The sequence below is a fragment of the Haplochromis burtoni genome, unplaced genomic scaffold (assembly GCF_018398535.1).
Source record: "Haplochromis burtoni strain Fernald_Lab_line unplaced genomic scaffold, NCSU_Asbu1 Contig_105, whole genome shotgun sequence".
NCBI classification, from domain to species: domain Eukaryota; kingdom Metazoa; phylum Chordata; class Actinopteri; order Cichliformes; family Cichlidae; genus Haplochromis; species Haplochromis burtoni.
The window spans coordinates 1,554,473-1,572,955 of NW_024582466.1; the positions used below are offsets into that span (position 1 = coordinate 1,554,473).

The following is an 18,483-nucleotide window of genomic DNA, read 5'->3' on the forward strand; positions in this document are numbered from 1 at the left end:
ACTCAGCAGTCTTCTCACCTTCGTGGTTTCCAGTAAAAACACGTCATTCAACATCTATCGGCTCTGACTTTTTACTCTTTGTGGCGGAGCGATACACATCGAGTGTAAATGTCAGGGACGAGGTTTGGATTCCACTCATGACTGTAAATCGAGCTCCGATGAACCGAGCTTTGATTTTTCCCCCAGTTTCGGGTACGTCGCGCCCCACAGGTGACCTCAAGTGAGTCAGAACTGAGGAAGCCGACAGGGCCGCGTTCTGACATTAAATCGGGATAATTGTGTGGAAATACGGTCAGGATGTTCTCCCACAGCCGTCCTTTCTCACAGGCATCACAAGCTCAAACGCAACCTTACTGCCCTGCAAAAAATACCATTTACTACGCCATAAATGTGCAACAGTCTTGTATAATTTAGATGGATTCATGAATCCCACGCCTTGTTTCAGATTAAAAGACTCTTCCTCGGATGTAAACAGCTCTACTGGTGAACTCATAACTGTCACTGGTATGAATGAGTCACCAGTTTATCAGCCAACGTGTAATCAGGCTGTTGACTACATCAAACCCTCTGCAGGAAATGGTGTGCGGTTTAGGCGCAGGAGCGTCGACCTGGACAGGCACGCACGCGCCTCCGGTGGCCGGTCTCTGAATCGCTCGGGGAGGCGGATGAGGTCCAAGCTTCGCCTCGCTGGGTTTTTATTTGTTTCTGTTTGTTTTTGCTGTGAAACAGCTGATGGGACAGATGTTTTCAGGACGTGAGTGAGTGTTTAATCCCTCCTCTAATCGGCCCACAGACCTTTCAAATATGATGGATGATTTATTCTATATTTTAATGACAAATTAAAAATAACAACAAGCTCAGTCGTGGTTGATATTTTAAAAACCGAGCAGTCAGTGGAACGTGTCAGTAATTCCAACTCTAACTACAACGAGGGTCGACTGTTGGTTCAGGTGAGACGCAGGATCCCTGTCGCGGCTGCCAGTGCAGCTTGGCTGCGCTCGGAGGCGGCGGCAGCAGCCGTGTAAAGCCCGTCATCGGTAAGTCATGCATGCATCTGAACAACCGGCCCGTCCACATTCTTCAGAGAGGGAAGAGGGGAGGGAGGATCGGGCCGAGAGGGAGCGAGCGAGCGAGGGACAAAACAAGGTAGAGCAGGAATGAGGAAGCGAGCAGGGAGGGAGGCACTTGTCTGAAACAGGCCGAGGGGACGAGTAATCCTCTGAAATCCCTCTCAGACATGGACTCATGTTCACTGAAAGCAGCGCTTCAGATCTAAACGTGCACACACACACACACACACACACACACACACACATATATATATATAATTTATACAGGAGAGGGGTGTTTGCTGAAGTGGGAGGTGCCCTCTGGGTTTTTATGGTCGAGGGAGGTCACCTGGACCTGGTCATCAGCAGGTCCTGCTCCCGTTTGGGTAAACACGCCTGACACATGTGACCTCAGACTCACGTCCGCACTGAAACCCGCAACTTTAAGGCTGATTCACGGTCACGAGCACGTTTGACCCCGAGTCCTGTCAGACGAGGGCGGGCAGCTCATGAAAATCACTGCGCTTGGTAAGTAGTGTAGAAAATTAATCAGCTGTAATCTTTAGGCTCCACCTTTAATACCAAATATAACAACACGTACTTCAATTTACTGAACAGCCATTTATCAATAAACTGAACACATGTATTCAGATTAATCACTTCATTTATTTGGACTATTCTCCTTTCAGCTCAGTGTGAAGCTGAAACATCGAGAAAGGTTCAAATTAATCTCTGTCTAATTTACAATCGCAGGCACATCTGCGAGGTTTCCCTCCATGTTAACAGATTATATTATAATCCTCTACGAGAGCAGGGATGTTGGGCACCTGTCACATCAGCCCTGCCACTTTGTCTCAGCCGGTCTCTGTATTATCACAGACTGGATCAAAGAGCGGTCGCAGACCTGCTGCCGTCTACAACATCCTGGACTTCATTGCATACAGTGTCTGTTTTCCTGAGTGTGCCTGAAGTGTTCAGAAGAAATCAAATCTTTTTCCTTCGTGCTAAAATATGTGATTTCACGTCAAAACGATTCCAGTCCAGTGTTTTTCTCCTTTAAACATCCAGATTTGTGTGTAATGTTGATGTTTGATGGGACAGCCTGGTTGTTGAATTTGTGGGGAATGCTTTACTGCATCTTTGGTTACAATACTTGCTTGGATTTGATGCATTTATACATTAGAGCTTGTGCAGGAGCTACAGGTGGATCTGCTGCGAGGCCTCGTTTCCATTTTTCAGAGCGCGGTCCAATGAACGAAGCTAAACTCAAGTCCCGGGAAGCCTGCGTTTACTTTTGGGTTTACATTTTTCTCTCTTTTTTTGCTCGTAAACTTTCACTCTCGTGTGTGGCAGTGAAAACTTATCAGGAGCCGAGCATGTGGCTGCATTCCAGTCTGAGCCGGGGGGGGATTGGCTGTCCGGACGCCGTCTGCGTAGCGAGTGGAGCGGGAGGAGAAAGTCGCGGAGGAATGCCGTCCGACCGCTCGCTCTTTAATCCTCCTGACACTCTCACTGTGCCGTGAGGGGCAAGACAAACAGACCCAACATTCCTGTTCGCACACAGAGGGAAAAAAGCCTCGGCCACTTTAAGTTCATATTCGGAGGGGTGGAAGCAGGTCAGAGGCGAGCGCTCACATCTGCATTGTTCCTGATAGAGTTTAACGATCAGAAGGAATGTGTGATATCAGCCGAGGCGATAAGCAGCGGCTCATTTACACCACTTCAATCTCCACTTTCACGTTTACAGTTAGACACACACACACACACACACACACACACACACACAATCACACACACACAACACAAACACACAGACACACACACACACACACACACACACACACACACAAGGGGAAATCACATACACCTATACACCACTTAATCTCACTTACTACAGCACACAACACACCCCACACACACACACACACACACAGGGGGCAAATTCCAAACATATCGCTTCAGTGTGATGCAGACAACAGAGGAGAGCACGGCGACGATATCGGTCTGAATCGGACACGTTCATGAATTCATGTGACCTGTTTTTCTGATTGTCCTGATCTCAGCTAGAAGACGCCTGCGTTCATTTTATTTATTTTTTCAGTTTATTCATTTTTATTGTTGCCCGTTTTGTTTTCTTGCCGTAGCTCAAGTGCTTCGAATGTAGGGATGGGTATCGAAACCCGGTTCTTGTTGAGAACCGGTTCCCACTGTTTCAATTCCTTGGAATCGTTTGCCATTTTTGCAAACGATTCCCTTATCGATTCCAGTCGCCCCGAATGACGTCACCACGTTGCGGAGCGTCATTTACCTGGCAGGAAACACGGCGGCTCAAACGCTCAAAAGTTTGGTTATACTTTACGAGAACGGATGACAACAGGGCAACTTGCAATAGAAGTAGATATTTCATTTAAGGGAGGAAACACTACGAATATGCAAAAGCATTTGCTCACAAAACACGCGATGACCTTAAATGAATGTCGTGTTTTTAATTCCGCTCCGGACTCGTGAATCTCAACCCAGCAGCAGCGGTAACGTTTGCACGTCCTCTCCCGTTAATGCGGCAGGTAAATAATCAACTAACAGTGCATATTATGTTAGCGCGATCTGCCTTATTACAAACCTGCCATTACTGTGCATTTAGTGACCATGATGAGACAGAGTCTGGCTCAGATGCTGGCAGTTCTCGCTGCAGTCTGCCGGTAGCGTCTCCTTTCAGGCAGGATAGACGAATGTCACCGAGCAGAGACTCAGTTTGTGGTCAAAGGCTTGCACCCGTTTGCCACAGCAGATGATTTTCAGTAAGTGAATGTGTGTAATTGTAGGCAGGGACATTACTGGATATTCTTGTGTAATTGCTACAGAATAATTTATGTTATACTTTGTTATTGCTACAGAAGAATATTTATTTTATTATTTTACATTTACAATTTTTTTCCTGGGGACCCTGTGACACCCCATTGAAGAGCCGTAGGCTGGATCTCTTAAGATCTCACTGTTGGGTTTGTAAGGCCATGTTACTCCTAAATTTCTATCTTGTTCAAAGAGAAGATATAAAACAAAGTTCTAAGCTAACCGACCTTAGTGTTCTCCTTTTTAAAAAAGAATCGATAAAGAATCGAATCGTTAAACAGAATCGAAAATGGAATCGGAATCGTGAAAATCTTATCAACACCCATCCCTATTCCAATGATAAAACTTTAATTTCAGACTCTTGAACTGTTATTACTGCATAACAGTTTTTTTCCATCCATCGTGAAGCTTTTCCTCCCAGACCAGACATTTGTGTTAGTGTTGGATTTTTGAATTTTCTGGAATAAAACACAGGCGGTGGTTTACTCTGGATGAGGAACAGGAAGAAAGCGAACGATAGCCCTGATGATCTGGGATCTACAGTAACCTGTGGTGAATGAGTTGTTTGTATGATAACCTGGTATAATATTCAAAACTGCACCTCAAAAAAGAAAAAACCCTCCAGATTTCATCAAACAGGAATATTAATCCTGTGTTTGTTTGTGCCCGAAACGTCAACAAGAACTCGAGAACGGCTTCGGTCACACAATCTGAAATCCTTTTGTTCCTCGTTCGGGACGTCACACCAGCTCTGAACAGCACAAACATGGCTGCGCTTGATTTTCAGCCACAGCATCAGTAAACTTCCTCTTTGGCTGACATGTCGATGCAAACCCAGAATGAAAAAGTGAAAACCTGCCCAACAAACTAATATCAAACAGCTGAGCATTAATCTTTAGGACGTGGCTGCAGATTGTCTCTCCGCGTGGAATTAATCTACCTGTCTGCCCTTTAAACTGGGCTGTGAGACTGAGGGAAGGTCACACAAACACTTTCTATTCATGTCAGATTCTGACCGCCTCGCAAATTAAATAAGGAGCCGAAAAAGGTGAGGACCGAACCCCCCAGCCGGCTGCTCGCGAGCCTGCCTGTCAGCACTGCCCTTCAGCGAGGAGGACGGAGTCGCTTTGCACCCCTCTGGACTCCAGCAAGGCAATCGAGGTAACGCAGCAAGAAGACACGGGAAACTTCAAAACTCACTCTTTGAGCGTCTCGAAGCCTTGCTCTTTGTACAGCAGCTCCTGCTTCATACAGGCGAGGTCCCGCTTCAACTTGTTCACCTGAGAAGAGGCAGAGACAGGGTGAGGGTTAGAGACCAAACCTCCAGGACCAAAACGTCTTATATCTTTAAAAGTGGCTCACAAATATGGAGTTTAATGCTTCAGAGCAGCTGAGCTCTGTGTGTTACCCTACAGGCGTTTAAACAAGACATTTCAGACAGTTTTTTCTACTCTCAGATCTGTATGATGTCACAGAGAGGGGCTCTCTCTTTATGAGGGGCAACCAATCAGAAGAACGTTGGCTTAAAAGTAGTTGGAGTGAAGGCGACATGGTTTGTATCAAAGGGAGCCCAGTATCAGGCAAATAAGGATCATTCTGAACCGCGAGTCATGCAAAGCGGCTCTAAAAGAGTCCAAAACATCTCACGTGGAAAGAATGAGTTTGGTATGTGGTTGTGCTGCTTTGAACAAATTAAAATGCTGACTATGTGGGGGGGCGTGGCCAGAGTTCGACTCAGGTGACTCTTCAAGTGCATAGTTGATCCACAGCCAGGAGGTGTGTGTGTGACGCTCTTTGTTTTTCCCCTTTCAAGATGAACAACAGCAGGGTTTACACCAGCCTAGGAGGCCAGAAAGCTCAACACCCCCACCCTGCAGCGAAGCGCCCGAGCAGCCCGCAGTGCCCGCCGGCCGTTAACGTGTAAACTGTTCACTAATCAAAGCAGGTGGGTCGTCCTCTGCTGTAGGTAAATGTGACTCCGTGCTCTCGCTCACCTTATTTTCCTAATGTTTGTTTACATGCCTGCAGGCTCAGCTAATGTTATGCCTCCTATTTGGACGGAGGTGGTCTTACCCGACTTTTGGCCGTGGATATCTCGGCTTTGAGGATGTCCGGGTCGTACTTGCTGGAAGAGGACGATCTGGAATTCACTGTGGAAACAACGGGACGTTAGACGTTAGAGAGGCTGTGATTTCAGCTTCAGGCTGAGGCCGAAGCATTTGGTACAGTCTCAGTGAGGAAACCTGCTGAATTAGTTTTTAACAGAAAAGCTGAAAACCCCAAAAAATTATACAGAATTTATTTATTTTTTAAATGTGACAATGTACAGATTAATAAAAACATTATTTTACTCTTTTTACTTTTATTGGACTATATTTATTAAATATTTGTATTTTTATTCTGAATTTGAATGCATTTTTAATTTCAATTTTTTTATTTTTAAAAATATTTTCATTTTTTATATCTTGATAAATATTTTTATTTTACTTGTTTGTTTTTATGGTAACTTTATTGATATTTATAAATATTATATTTATTTGAAAATTTAAAATTTTTTTCTTTTTTCAAATTAAGGAATTGTTTTTACATTTTATTATTTATTATTTATAATAATTTATTAATTCCCATTTTTTAATTTTTAATAGTTTCTTAATTATTTATTTTATCTTTCTATATTCTTTTTATTATTTTCTTGTACTGACGACTGTTTTTGACACTTTTCTCACGATCACATGTATGAATGCGTGATTACTGCTGTCACTGTCACACTGTGTGATGCCAGCAGAATTAGGCGTTCTTCCTCCTGCTCTCACATCAGTGTCGTCTGCAGACATCAGTCACAGACGCCTGCTGACCTCCTCTGTCCATCACATCGCAAACACAAAGAGGTCAGAGCTGATCTCTCGTGTAAAATCAGACAGACGGAGGTTTTTGATTTCGGCCGTCACTCACAGCTCGTCTGCGACGTGGACTTGTCCCTCCACGCGTCGTTGAGCTGGCGGTACTCCTGCTGTGCCAGGCGGAGCCTCTGCTCCTTCACCTGGTAGATCTCCTTCTGGGCGCTGAGCGCGTCGCTGGCCACGGCCAGGTAGTCCCGCAGCATGGCCTCCTGCTCCCGCTGCCACTGGGCCCGCGGGTCCTCCAGCTGGGTGCTCTCTGGAGGAAAACACGATGAAGAGGAAACATGAGCAGGAGTTCAAAGGTGGGAAGAGGCACAAAGCTTAAAAACCTTTTTTAGCTTTCTTTTGATGCAGCAGAGGAACTGATCACAGCTTCTTAATGTACAACAGAACAGAAAAGACTGTTACGACAGTGTAATTCAGCAGTGTCCCATAAACCTGCCGGTCCTTTGCTTCATGAAGCTGAGCGGCCTCCAAGCCTGAGCGAGAGGCTGACTGGTGCCTTAGCTCATTCACAGAGGAGGGAGAAACAGGATGATGAGGAGAGAAACTCACTGGTGTTGTGGTCGACATAGTACGCTCCGACGACGGGGTCGTACGCCTCCTCCCAGCCAACCGGCAGCTCGTCCCCGATGCAGTCGGCGAACGTCAGAGGCTTCGTCTGCCTGAGAAACAGAAAAACAGAGTCAGAGCACAGAAAGCTCTTCATCACTCCTCATCATCAGGGCTGCCACAGATCCGGATGCAAAGGAGGGCTCTGACTCGCCTGTTTGCATGAGTTCTACGTGTTTTTGTGTTGCCCGCTCGATGTTTAAGATCGAGTCCATTAAAGCTGTTTATTTGGAAACGCGTCCAAATCAAACCCAAACATTCAAACCCTGCTGAATGAACCCACTCAAACACTGTTTTTATCCCCACTCGCTCTCTGTGTGAAAGCTTCTTCAGCAGCAGCAGGAGGAGGAGGGGGATAGGAGAAAGGCTGGGTGTGTAGGGGGGTGGTCCCTGTCACTCATCACAATAGGAGGAAACCGACCCGCCACATTCCACAGGCGGTGGTGACGCATCGCCTGGAGGTTTCCGGGGCAACCTCTCGACCTTAAAGCGCCTTGGCTGACATTAAATATTAAAAATCCCACGTGGACTCATAACAACCACGTTACCGTGTCATATTCTCCACTTCACAGTCCTGCTGTGCATGAACTGATCTCAGGACATCAACCAGAGGAAAGCTGGGACTTTTTTATTAAATGCCCACTGAAGACTCTTTTTATTTTTTATATTACTCCTACACGACATCTTTAGAAAGCGATTTATAATTTAATTTTGAAATTATATTAACTATATGGAAATGGATGGAAATGAAGGATGCGCCTCCATCTGAGCCGTATTTGTATTTATAGCTTTGCCAGCTTGTCCCCTGCTCTCGGCCTCGCTGTGTGTGCACCTCCTCGCACACAGAGTGGAGCAGGCTTGACTTCAAAGTAAAAGTCGTGCTTTACTGCTGAAACGACACATTTCAAAAAGCCTCAACTTTTACTTTGACGGTCTCCGTTTACAGTTTGCATCACTCTTAGTTTCACAGCTGCTTCATCAGCGGTAACCTGCGAGTAAGCAAAGCACACAGGTCTTTGTCTCAGTACGAGTACCTCTATGTGATCATGTTTCCTCCAGAAACCGCTCGCCAACTATTTTTGATCGTTGCCTCGCCAAATGGTTGCTAAGCGCTCACTCATCTACTTCCCATGTCTGTGAGTCTGCAAGGGTCCGAGTGATGTAAATTTGACCATCAGACAGCGGGCACAGGGGTTTATATGGATGCCATGTGCCTGTTTTGGTGGTCGCGCACACTCGTCCACAGGCAGAGTCCACAGAAGTACAACCAGAATGACCGAGTGTAATCAAGGCTGTAACGACGACTTCTAACTTAAGGGCAACAAAAGCTTCCAAACAAGTGTTTGGCACATAAGAGCTCCAGCGAGCATTTTGTTTAGATACGGAAACTCAAACACATCATCCCAGCGTGCCAATTATCAGTTGACAAAAAGCGCGCGCGTGTGTGTGTGTGTGTGTGTGTGTGTGTGTGTGTGTGTGTGTGTGTGTGTGTGTGTGTGTGTGTGTGTGTGAGATAAAAGCATTTGGATGTGTCTGTGTGCTAAGCTTTGTCCAGACAAACACACAGATGTATGTGTGTTTGATTCACTGATTCCGAGGCTTGTCGCTAGCGTTTCTTTTCAGCGTTCCTTCGTTATGTCGTGACTGCAGATAAACTCGGAGTCGGCTCACTGCTGACGGCAGAAACTGAACTGGGTCCTTTTTCAGCTGATGAATAATGAAAGGGGCCCGGAGAAGACCCCCTCAGCTCAGCTCTAAATTTAGCCGGGGAAGACGGAGAGGCTGCTGATCCCAGAGAGAGCCGGCAGTCCGACCGGCCGGCAGCTCAGGTATCCCATTATTTGATTCCTCTCTTTCTGTTTCCTCCCACCGGCTAAATCCTATCCTCTGATCGTCGAGGGGAGTCGCTAACATAGTCGCTCTCCGTCACAGTTTCCCCTCACAGCGGCGGACCAGCTGGCAGCGGTGGCGACGGCCTTCGTTTCACCGTCAGTCAATCAAATGGTGCTTGTAGTGCTTCTCGCATGCTTCACTGCATCAGCGCTCAAACTGCCTGCAATGGCCAAGGGAGCAGATCAAAAACAAGCCACAGTGAGCGTAAACAAGCGTGCCGATAATTCCTCAACAATGAGACGTGTTCAGTCATGTGTGTTTGGACCGTTAGTGTCCAAAATCAACAAAATCTAAATCCAGCACACTTTAAGAAGTCCTTACACGCCACAGCGTGAAGGTGAACACCTCGGGTATGTGTGTTCACGTGTTTTTACTTTAGATGACAGGAAAATTTAAAAAAGACAACTTTCTCCTGAGTGGGATCCCCAAGATGACCATATTAGGGATATCCTCTCTCTATGACATCATACAGATCCAAGAGTAGAAAAAAATTGTCTGAAGCGGAGTGTTTCGATCAGGCTCACAGGGGCCTGGAGCTGGAAGAGGAAACCTGTTGTCACACAGCTCACCTGCAGGGCTGCCAGTCATCCATGTGGATGCTGGTTTCTACTTCAGACCAGTCGAGCATTACTGAGCTAAATCTCCATTTACAGGGCGCTTCTGAGCGTGGAAATCACGCAAGATTACACATTTAATGCACCGCTGCCATTAGAGAAGAAGTAAACTGTTATTTTCTTTGCACTTACAGATTTTAAAACTACATCCTGTGAGTTTGGGCGTAAGCGGCAGGATTCAGAGGGGATAATGCTGGAGTCGCCAGCCCCACCACAAAAAAAGTGTTAAATGCACCAATTACAGGACTTTTAGCGTCACATGAAAGGCTGCACATTTTTGAGCTCACACGAGACTCAAAGAAGAAGCATAAAAGTCATTCTGGTGACGTTCTGGTCAAAAATGAATTTGCAGTCTAACAAAAGTGGGTGAAAACCTGATACGAGTACGTGCACCCCCCCACGCTCAGGTTTCACATACCAAGGTAAACACTGAGCCGAGCCTCGGCGCTCTGATGCAAACTGACAAAACGAGAGGCAGAGTGCAAACACACAGGGCGGCGAGCTGCATAGCTGAGCGGTGAGTCAGGCGGCGTGCAAATTCCTCAGGTTGAGTTATGAGGCTTCAAACCAGTTCATAGCTGCTCAAGGTCCAACTGTAAAACACCCTCACCACATCTCAGCCATAAAGCTCCACCGACAGATAACCGGTGGATTCATTACCGAGACGGCCTGCCCCGTGTCACCCACCTCATACCTGCGTTATCTGACCAATAACATTCCTTTGTTCTGATGACACACGTTCAGGGCCAGCAGCAGAGACCTGACGCGGCAGTCTGGACAGTTTATAAGCACTTTCCTCATTCTTTGAGTTTCGAGGTGTAAAACCTCCCGCTGAGAGCGAGAGGTTGTTGACTGTACAAGAAGAAGAGCGGATGATACGTTTGAATTTGGACTCCACATCCCGGTCATCCAAACCTGTACGCCGGCTAAAGCCGCAGACCTTGGGCTGTGGAGCCCGCTGCCCTCGATAGATGGGTTTCGCTTCCCAACAGATGACGCAGTTTTGTGAAAAATGCATTTTTGCTTTTAAAGCTCAGTGAAAACCCGCGTCGACCAGTTTACCGCCCCAGAAAAGCAGGTGCTGCGTTCAAACGTTGGGCGGCTGCAGAAGACTCGAGGTCTGCATCGTCCAAACTCTTACCTCGTCGTGTCCTTCAAGGTACTCAAACTGATTACAAACCGATTCTTTATAAAGGAAAGCAACGTAATTCAAAATGAATCAAATGACATCCAAACATTTTTCAGCGTGGTTTGAATCAGCGAGGACAAAATGACACATGTGTAACCGCATCTGTGTTTTAAACCCCGTCACACACTCAACACCCCGGGTACACTGAGCCGTCACCCAACATCAGCTGCAGGTGTTGTTTCATACATTAAAACAGCCATCTTTATTATATTTCCCTTTACAGAATCATTTATTATATTACAGTCACATTTTTAAGTTGACATTTTACCGTATTTTTAGCGATTTACTTATTTATTCCATTTATTTGAGCTCTAAATGGAGTAAAACTAACAATCACTCAAAAATGATTATTTTTTGTTGTTTTTTTTATCCAATTGATTAATTTTGTCTTCTGAGTTATTCTCCTTTTAATTATTTCAACTTAATTCTTCTCAAGCCACAGTTTTGTTATTAGTTGGATATATGTTGCATATATATTAGGGGTGCAACGATACACAAAATTCACGGTTCGATATTTTTTCGATACAAAAAAAAATGTTTATGCCTTTTTAATTTGTCATTTATTAAAATTATAAATATATATTTTAACTCAAAAGTACAGTTTTTAAATTTAATGTTGCTGAAACAACAAAGTAATAAAAAATAAATATATCTGATTGAGGAATAACGCAAAAGAGAGTTTATTACAGAGAAATGTCTCTTTCCAAAATAAAAGCTATACTATCCGCTTCTTCTGGGCTATATTCTCAGCAGCATATTAAACATATCAGGTCCCCATAAGGAGAATCCTGTGCTAACGGCTGTCTAAATGACTCGGGTAAAGTTTGTAGCATGCGTGCTTGTTGTTTTTGTCTGCTTCCACTTGTCTTTGCACTAGGATGATGTCGGAGTAAATGTGCAGTCATATTCGTTGTGTTCCCACTAGTGCTGTCAGCGTTAATCTGAAATGACGTTAACGCCACAACACGGCAAATCTCCGTTAACGAGCTACCGCAGATCGCCCCGTGCGTGGGGCTGGACGGCCAACACGTTAACGAGCTAACTGCGCTAACGCACTAGTTCCCACCCATGTAATTGAGCATTGCGTGGCACATCCAACATACTGTTTTACTTTAGTCCATGACACGCTTACCTTCAGGGTCATACGTCACATGAAAACCAAAATAGTTCCAAACGCCAGATCTGAATGAGGGTGGGGGAGGTTCAATTTGCCATGTTGCAAGGAGAGCTTAACTTCTGTCTCGCTAGCTTGCCCTGCGCTCAGTGAATCTGCGTTCGACTACTCCGCCTAGGCTGCACTGTCGAGCGCAGATCCACTGAGCGCTCAACACAGACAGCATCGTCAGAAGGAAAGTTGATAAAATAAATTAAAAATGTTGTATTGTTCGATACATATGCGTACCGAACCGAAAGCACTGTATCGAACGGTTCAATATCGATACGAATATCGTTGCACCCCTAATATATACGTGTATCTTGAACATCTGGCCATCAGAACATGTGGATTTTGACTGAATTTTCAGCTTTAATGATGACTAAAGACCTCGCACTGTTAAATGTTGAAAACCGAGATCAGAATCAGGATGAGTGTCCATGGATGAGGATGAGTTTTCTCGTGTGAATTTGTGTGTTTAGTCTGGGACGTGTTTGTTTATGTTAAAAGAAAAATCTAAAACAGAAATCCTGGTTCTGTTTTTTACTTGTTTTCTTCCTCTCGTTTCTTCCTTTCATTCGGGCTGAAGTTCTGCATAAACCGCTGCATGCTGAGCGAGCTTTAGAGCCCAAGGCCACCATTAAAATGGGACTGCACAATTCACAAATAGCCTTGTTAATTAACAAAGAGCAGTTTTTATAGCTTCAGAATCAGGCCATAACAGCGCAGGAGGAAAGCACAGTGACAGAAAATAACAAATATTCCTGCACAGCTGCAGGTGGACTCCATATTCAAATACAGAGCATCAGCTAAGCTGCTGCTCTCGCTTTAAATACAGGGCGAGTGTAAGAGATGCTCCGAGTGTGGAAATCAGACTCGCTGTCCGTCTTCATTCCTGACTACAATGGGAGGATTTACACATGACTGCAGCCTTCAATTCAAACCACCTCGTCCCCGAGTTTCCTTTACAAGAAACGATGCTGTAATCCAGAGCAAACATCGATGAGCGCATGAAGCGATACGGGAATGAGGGGGAAACCTGTTCGACGCTGCAGGAGTAAAAACAAACAACGGAGAGGTCGTCCTTCCATTTGTGGGTCAGCCTTTAAGTTCACGCGGTGCACATTTCTGCTGTCAGGCGAACGCACGTCTGACAGCGGGAAGCGTTCCACCTTCGTTTCCTCTCCGTGTGAAGAAGTCAAAACACGTCATCTTCCAGGTGTTTGAACTCATCACAACAAGCTACACCCAACACACAAACACATCCTGTTCCAAAGTTTCACCCCATGAAGCCACACACGAACGCCGCGGGGCCTGAGGGCTCACGCTGGGTCTTTCCCAGAAGCATCAATCAGACACGTTAACCAAAATTAAGCCTTTAAAGCCGCCGCTAAGCTGAAAGTCCCTGAGCCACTGTTACCTACACATGTACACTCGGTACTCATTCAGAGGGTTTGCTTACATTTATTTACTTTTCCTCAAAACTGCTTTTGTATGTCCTCTAAATCTTCCAGGCTTTAAGCTTCTTTATTTAACTCAAGTCATCCAAAGTTAATCATGAACAAGACGGAGGCAGGTGGAGGAGGAACTGGGTGACCTCCATCTAAAGAAGAAAGAGTGGGAAGCAGGGGTTTCTAATTCATAACTGCTGTAATTTTACAACATGAATAAAACCAACTCTTTAGATGAAGGAGGAGGAGGAGGAGAAATGGCTCGTGAAAGCTTTTGTTTCTGCACCAGTCCGAACAAAGTAAAACCCTCTCATGCTTTGCTGAATAATAAGTCATGAGAGTCGCTGGTTACGCATTAAAACCAGCACGGAGCGGCGGTTAGATCCCGGTTTACAGTTTGCAGGGCCTCACGCTGCACTTTGACCCCGTGCACCTTGGCAGGCAGTGAAAGGGATTTCAGATGAATCGGGCCTTTTGGTTGGCGGCTCTGCGAGCGCTCGGCCCCTCACGTTGTGTGTTTCAGGAATGCGCCTGTGTTGTTTTTGTGGGTTTTTTTAAATTCAGGACTTTTGTTTTCTTCTTTCTGCACTTTTAAGACTGTCGAGCGTAAAACAACCAGAGGAGAAATTCTCCATTCCACCTTAAAACACACCAGCGACTGTGTGTTTGTTATCTCACCAGCAGCCCAAATAAGTGGAGGCCGACAACCGACGGTACGCTGACACCTGCAACAAATTCTCACTTCCTCTGCTGACTGCAGATCATCTTGTTTTAATAAAAAACAGAAAAACCTGAAGATTTAAAAGATTTTTAAAAATTCCCAGCTGGTAACTTCGATCGCCTCCCGGCAGTTATTTTATAGACCGTGAGCTGACTTTGCCCTGTGTGATCAGTCTGGTTTTGTTCAGATTGGTGTTGGGGGTTTTCGCATAACTGCTCAAAAAGACATGAAAGTGTCACCAGATCAATGTTTCTCACACTCGGATCTCTCTGGGAATCTGCCACAAGCCGTCGGGCAGCTACACCGCCCGTGAATAAAGACCTGGATGGGAAGCTTGACATCTGCAGAGATCCAGCTACAGGACAGGCAGCTAACTGTGGTTGCCTCCACCAAGGAAAAGCTTTGAATGAACTCTGATGAGACCCTGTAGGGGTGTCGACTGTTAACAGTCCATTAACACTAATACATGCACGAGATCTTCATGGTCAACTTCAGGATTTGTTGGTGGAAAAATGGACAAAAAACCTGATAACATAGAAACTATGATTCTTCCAGGTGTTCTGTGTCATGTCACATTTGACCTCCGACCTCCCCTAGAAGGTCACTATATTGATCTGCAAGTCAAAGCGATAACAATGTTACATAGAGCATTAAAGTTAAAGTTATGTTTTTTTACTGCCATTTCTTGTTCTGCTAACATGAAGGCATGAAGTGATTCATGGGGGTTCTAAATTATCACCTCATGTTGGACTTCTGACCTCTTCTTCAAGCTCAAATAAGGTCAAACCTCCATAAAATACCATGTCACATTTGACCTCTGACCTCACTTTTATATTTCCCATCTGGCTTTCCTTCAAGTTGACCTCATTGTGTTTTAGAGAAAGTAAGAGAAAGACAGTGAGCTGTTTAGTTAGTGAATAAACTGTAGTATAATAATAATAATATATCACAAGTAGGGCTGGGCCAGCTCATACCGTTCACAGTAATACCGGTGTAATGTTGGGCAACGATAAGAAAATGAAATATCGCGATAGAATATGGGTAAAACGCGCAGGGCCTTTGTTTTCATACGCACATGGCAGAAAAAGCATGGCGGCGACGGAGAATGAGAAGAGCGAAAGCGGATCGTTGAATGAAACAGATGAACCAGAACTGGTTTGTAAAAATGCTGCAGCTTCACTGGTGTGGAACTGGTTTGGCTTTCGTCCGTCAGACACACAACAAAGCACTATTTTTGGTAGAGCATGCTAGCGGGCCGTCGTTTTGTTTGGAAAATACGGCGCACTTAAAATCAATCCTTTGATTTTTCTGAAAGTCGACAGAGCCCCTTATAATCCCGTGTCCTTATGTATGAACTCTGGTTGTTTTACTGACCTCGAAACGGTTTTATGTGCACGGCGCTCAAAAATCTGTCAAATGTTTCAGTGCGACTTTGCTGAGCTACGAAGCCGCACCGCTTGATGGATTGTTGGAGCATTACGGCTATCGTAGGCGGAGCCTCGCGGAGTGATACGTGCTGTGCTTCGACATAATATTACTGTATTGTGTGTGTATAACCTCTTTTTAAGTGTTGTGGATATTATACATGGTTATGCTGAGGATGTGTCGGCCAGTTTCCACTGGAAATGCCGTTTGGTTAAACTGTCAGCGAGGAATTTGCTGTGTTACATTTTTATATAACTTTAATGCACATAGAAAACAGCTGCTTGTTTAAGTGAAAATACATTGATGGGTTTTTTTTGCACTAATAAAGTTGTGGAGTTGTAAAGTATTTTGTCTCGTGTCAATTATATCGTCAGTTATATCGTTATCGCACATTTTCAAATGTACATCATGATAAATATTTCTGGTCATATCGCCCTGCTCTAATCACAAGCTCAAGGTTCTTCATGTCCAGTTATTTAAAACTCCATGTTTGTGTAATCAAAGTAAACATCTGTCACGCTGCCCTTCACTGCACTACAAACTTCTGAAAGTTCATTTAAAAAGAACAAAGAAAACAAAGTGAATGTGTAAAAAAATACAGCGCTGTTCTCTTCAAAGCAAACGCCGCCCACAGAGCGAGAGGGTTGGTGGTGGTTTGCGCTCTCAGAGTGCTTCTTGTTTATTAGCTGTTATTTATTAGGCCGGTATGCGATTGGTTTGGCTTGTCTGTCTGGTTATTTACGTGCAGGACGTCTAAAGATTGCCAGAAAATGTTTTCAAACAGTTTTATTCACCGGAGTTTTTACTGAAACATAGCAGACATTCCTGGAATATCACATGCTTGGAAATTGTGGGGAAAATGGGAAGATTTCTGTTAAATGCGGTGAAACAGACTTCTGACGAATCAGGAACCATGCAGAGTCAGCCCCCTCACCCCAGAGGCATTTTCTGAGTCCGTTTACTTACAGGAAACTTTATCAGAGGTTTGGAATTATTCTGGGAGTCAAATGTTCTTGATTAAGAAAAACGGGCAGACGTTAAAAGATGGAATCATCCTCATTTTAATCTGACAGCTGGAAGCACGACCACTTCTCAGACACAACGTGGTCAAATAAACTCAAAGCGGAGCTCAGCAGCAGTCAGAATACTCTTACTGATGATGGCCGCTGCCTCCTGTGTCTTCTGCTTTCTTGTAGTTCTAACTGGAAAATGTAGGAATCGGGAGTAGCACGCAGCAACCAAAGTAAACCAAACACACTGGGGGGAAAGAATCCAGGTTCTGTCACCCGGAAAAGAAAAAAAAATAACCCTTGAGATTTCCAGACATTAGGCATTAAAGGGATTTGGTGTCAAAGTCTGGGGGGTCTTAAGTGACTGGTAAGACTGAAAAACCCTGTATAAACCCACCCTCCCCTCTGCGCTGTGGTGATCTGAACATGCGAGTCGTTGTCACGCTCGCCTCTTTAAGCCTATTACACTAATGGTTTCTACGAGAGAGGAGAAAAGAACAGGTAACACACCTCCACGCCTGACAGCAGGAATGTAAATGAGCAAACAAGAAAGCACCTCTGGCATCCTGAGCTATGAGATACCCAAGGTTTTATGACAGGTTAACAAACTGAAGGAGGCTTTCTGCTCTGTGACACACTCAGCTCGAGGTTCCATCCTCAGATTATTCCCGAGAGAAGGAATGATTTCTCACGCAGAGGTAAACAGGTATTTGGAGTGAGTTATTTGGAGGAACCTCACTGGACTGGCTGTTCATTACTGACCCGTTTAATCATTAGCAAGATATCAAAAATCATCTACTACAACACAAAATGACAAACCATCCAGAAGCCAAAAATAATAACGTTGCTAAAAAGTTATTTAAGAGCAGTCTAGGTGGTCTGATTAAACATTAATAAATGAACATGTTCAGGCTGCCAAGAGCTCAAAATACTTCACTAGCTTCCAGCTGCCTCACTGCAGCAATAAAAGCATGATTACAGAGTAAAAACGAACTTTTCCCATACTTATCAAAGTATATATATAATCTACTACAACACAAAATGACAAACCATCCAGAAGCCAAAAATAATAACGTTGCTAAAAAGTTATTTAAGAGCAGTCTAGGTGGTCTGATTAAACATTAATAAATGAACATGTTCAGGCTGCCAAGAGCTCAAAATACTTCACTAGCTTCCAGCTACATACATAAAATGCATTCACTCTAATTTACAGATAATAATTCATACAGGTGATTGGCTTTCACTGCAATTAATTAATTACTGTGCACACCTGTGAGGCTGATTCATCAGGTAGCCATCACCTTCTGTTTCACCCACCTTGACTCCAGCAGCTACCCATTTCATTCACGCCTCAGTCACACCAGCTGGAGACTACCCGGCAACCACCGTTGCTAGGGAATAACAAGTATTCCACCATCCAGCTGTGAGTGGTTGCTGTGAAACTGACTGGTCAGTGTTTCCCTGGTAACCAACAGTCGCTAGGGAAAAATAAAGTATTCCTGACCAGTTGGCGAGTAGTTTTGGGAGGTTGTATGCAATTGCTTGGTGGTTAGTTGGTGAGTGTTTCCAAATGAGTGGGCGTCCTCCAAGCAAACTGCAGGTGATCAAAGCAACCT

General features: G+C 44.7%; 1 protein-coding gene across 1 annotated transcript in view; it reads right to left on the reverse strand.

Annotated features, from left to right (window-relative positions):
- wwc1 (WW and C2 domain containing 1) overlaps nt 1-18,483 on the reverse strand; it is a 39,884-nt gene that overhangs the window by 19,847 nt on the left and 1,554 nt on the right. The window contains exons 2-5 of the mRNA XM_005927888.3: nt 7,355-7,464; nt 6,852-7,055; nt 5,973-6,049; nt 5,100-5,179 (exon numbers count right to left, since the gene is read on the reverse strand). Of these exons, the coding sequence (XP_005927950.1) occupies nt 5,100-5,179; nt 5,973-6,049; nt 6,852-7,055; nt 7,355-7,464 (471 nt within the window). The remainder of the gene's footprint in view (nt 1-5,099; nt 5,180-5,972; nt 6,050-6,851; nt 7,056-7,354; nt 7,465-18,483) is intronic.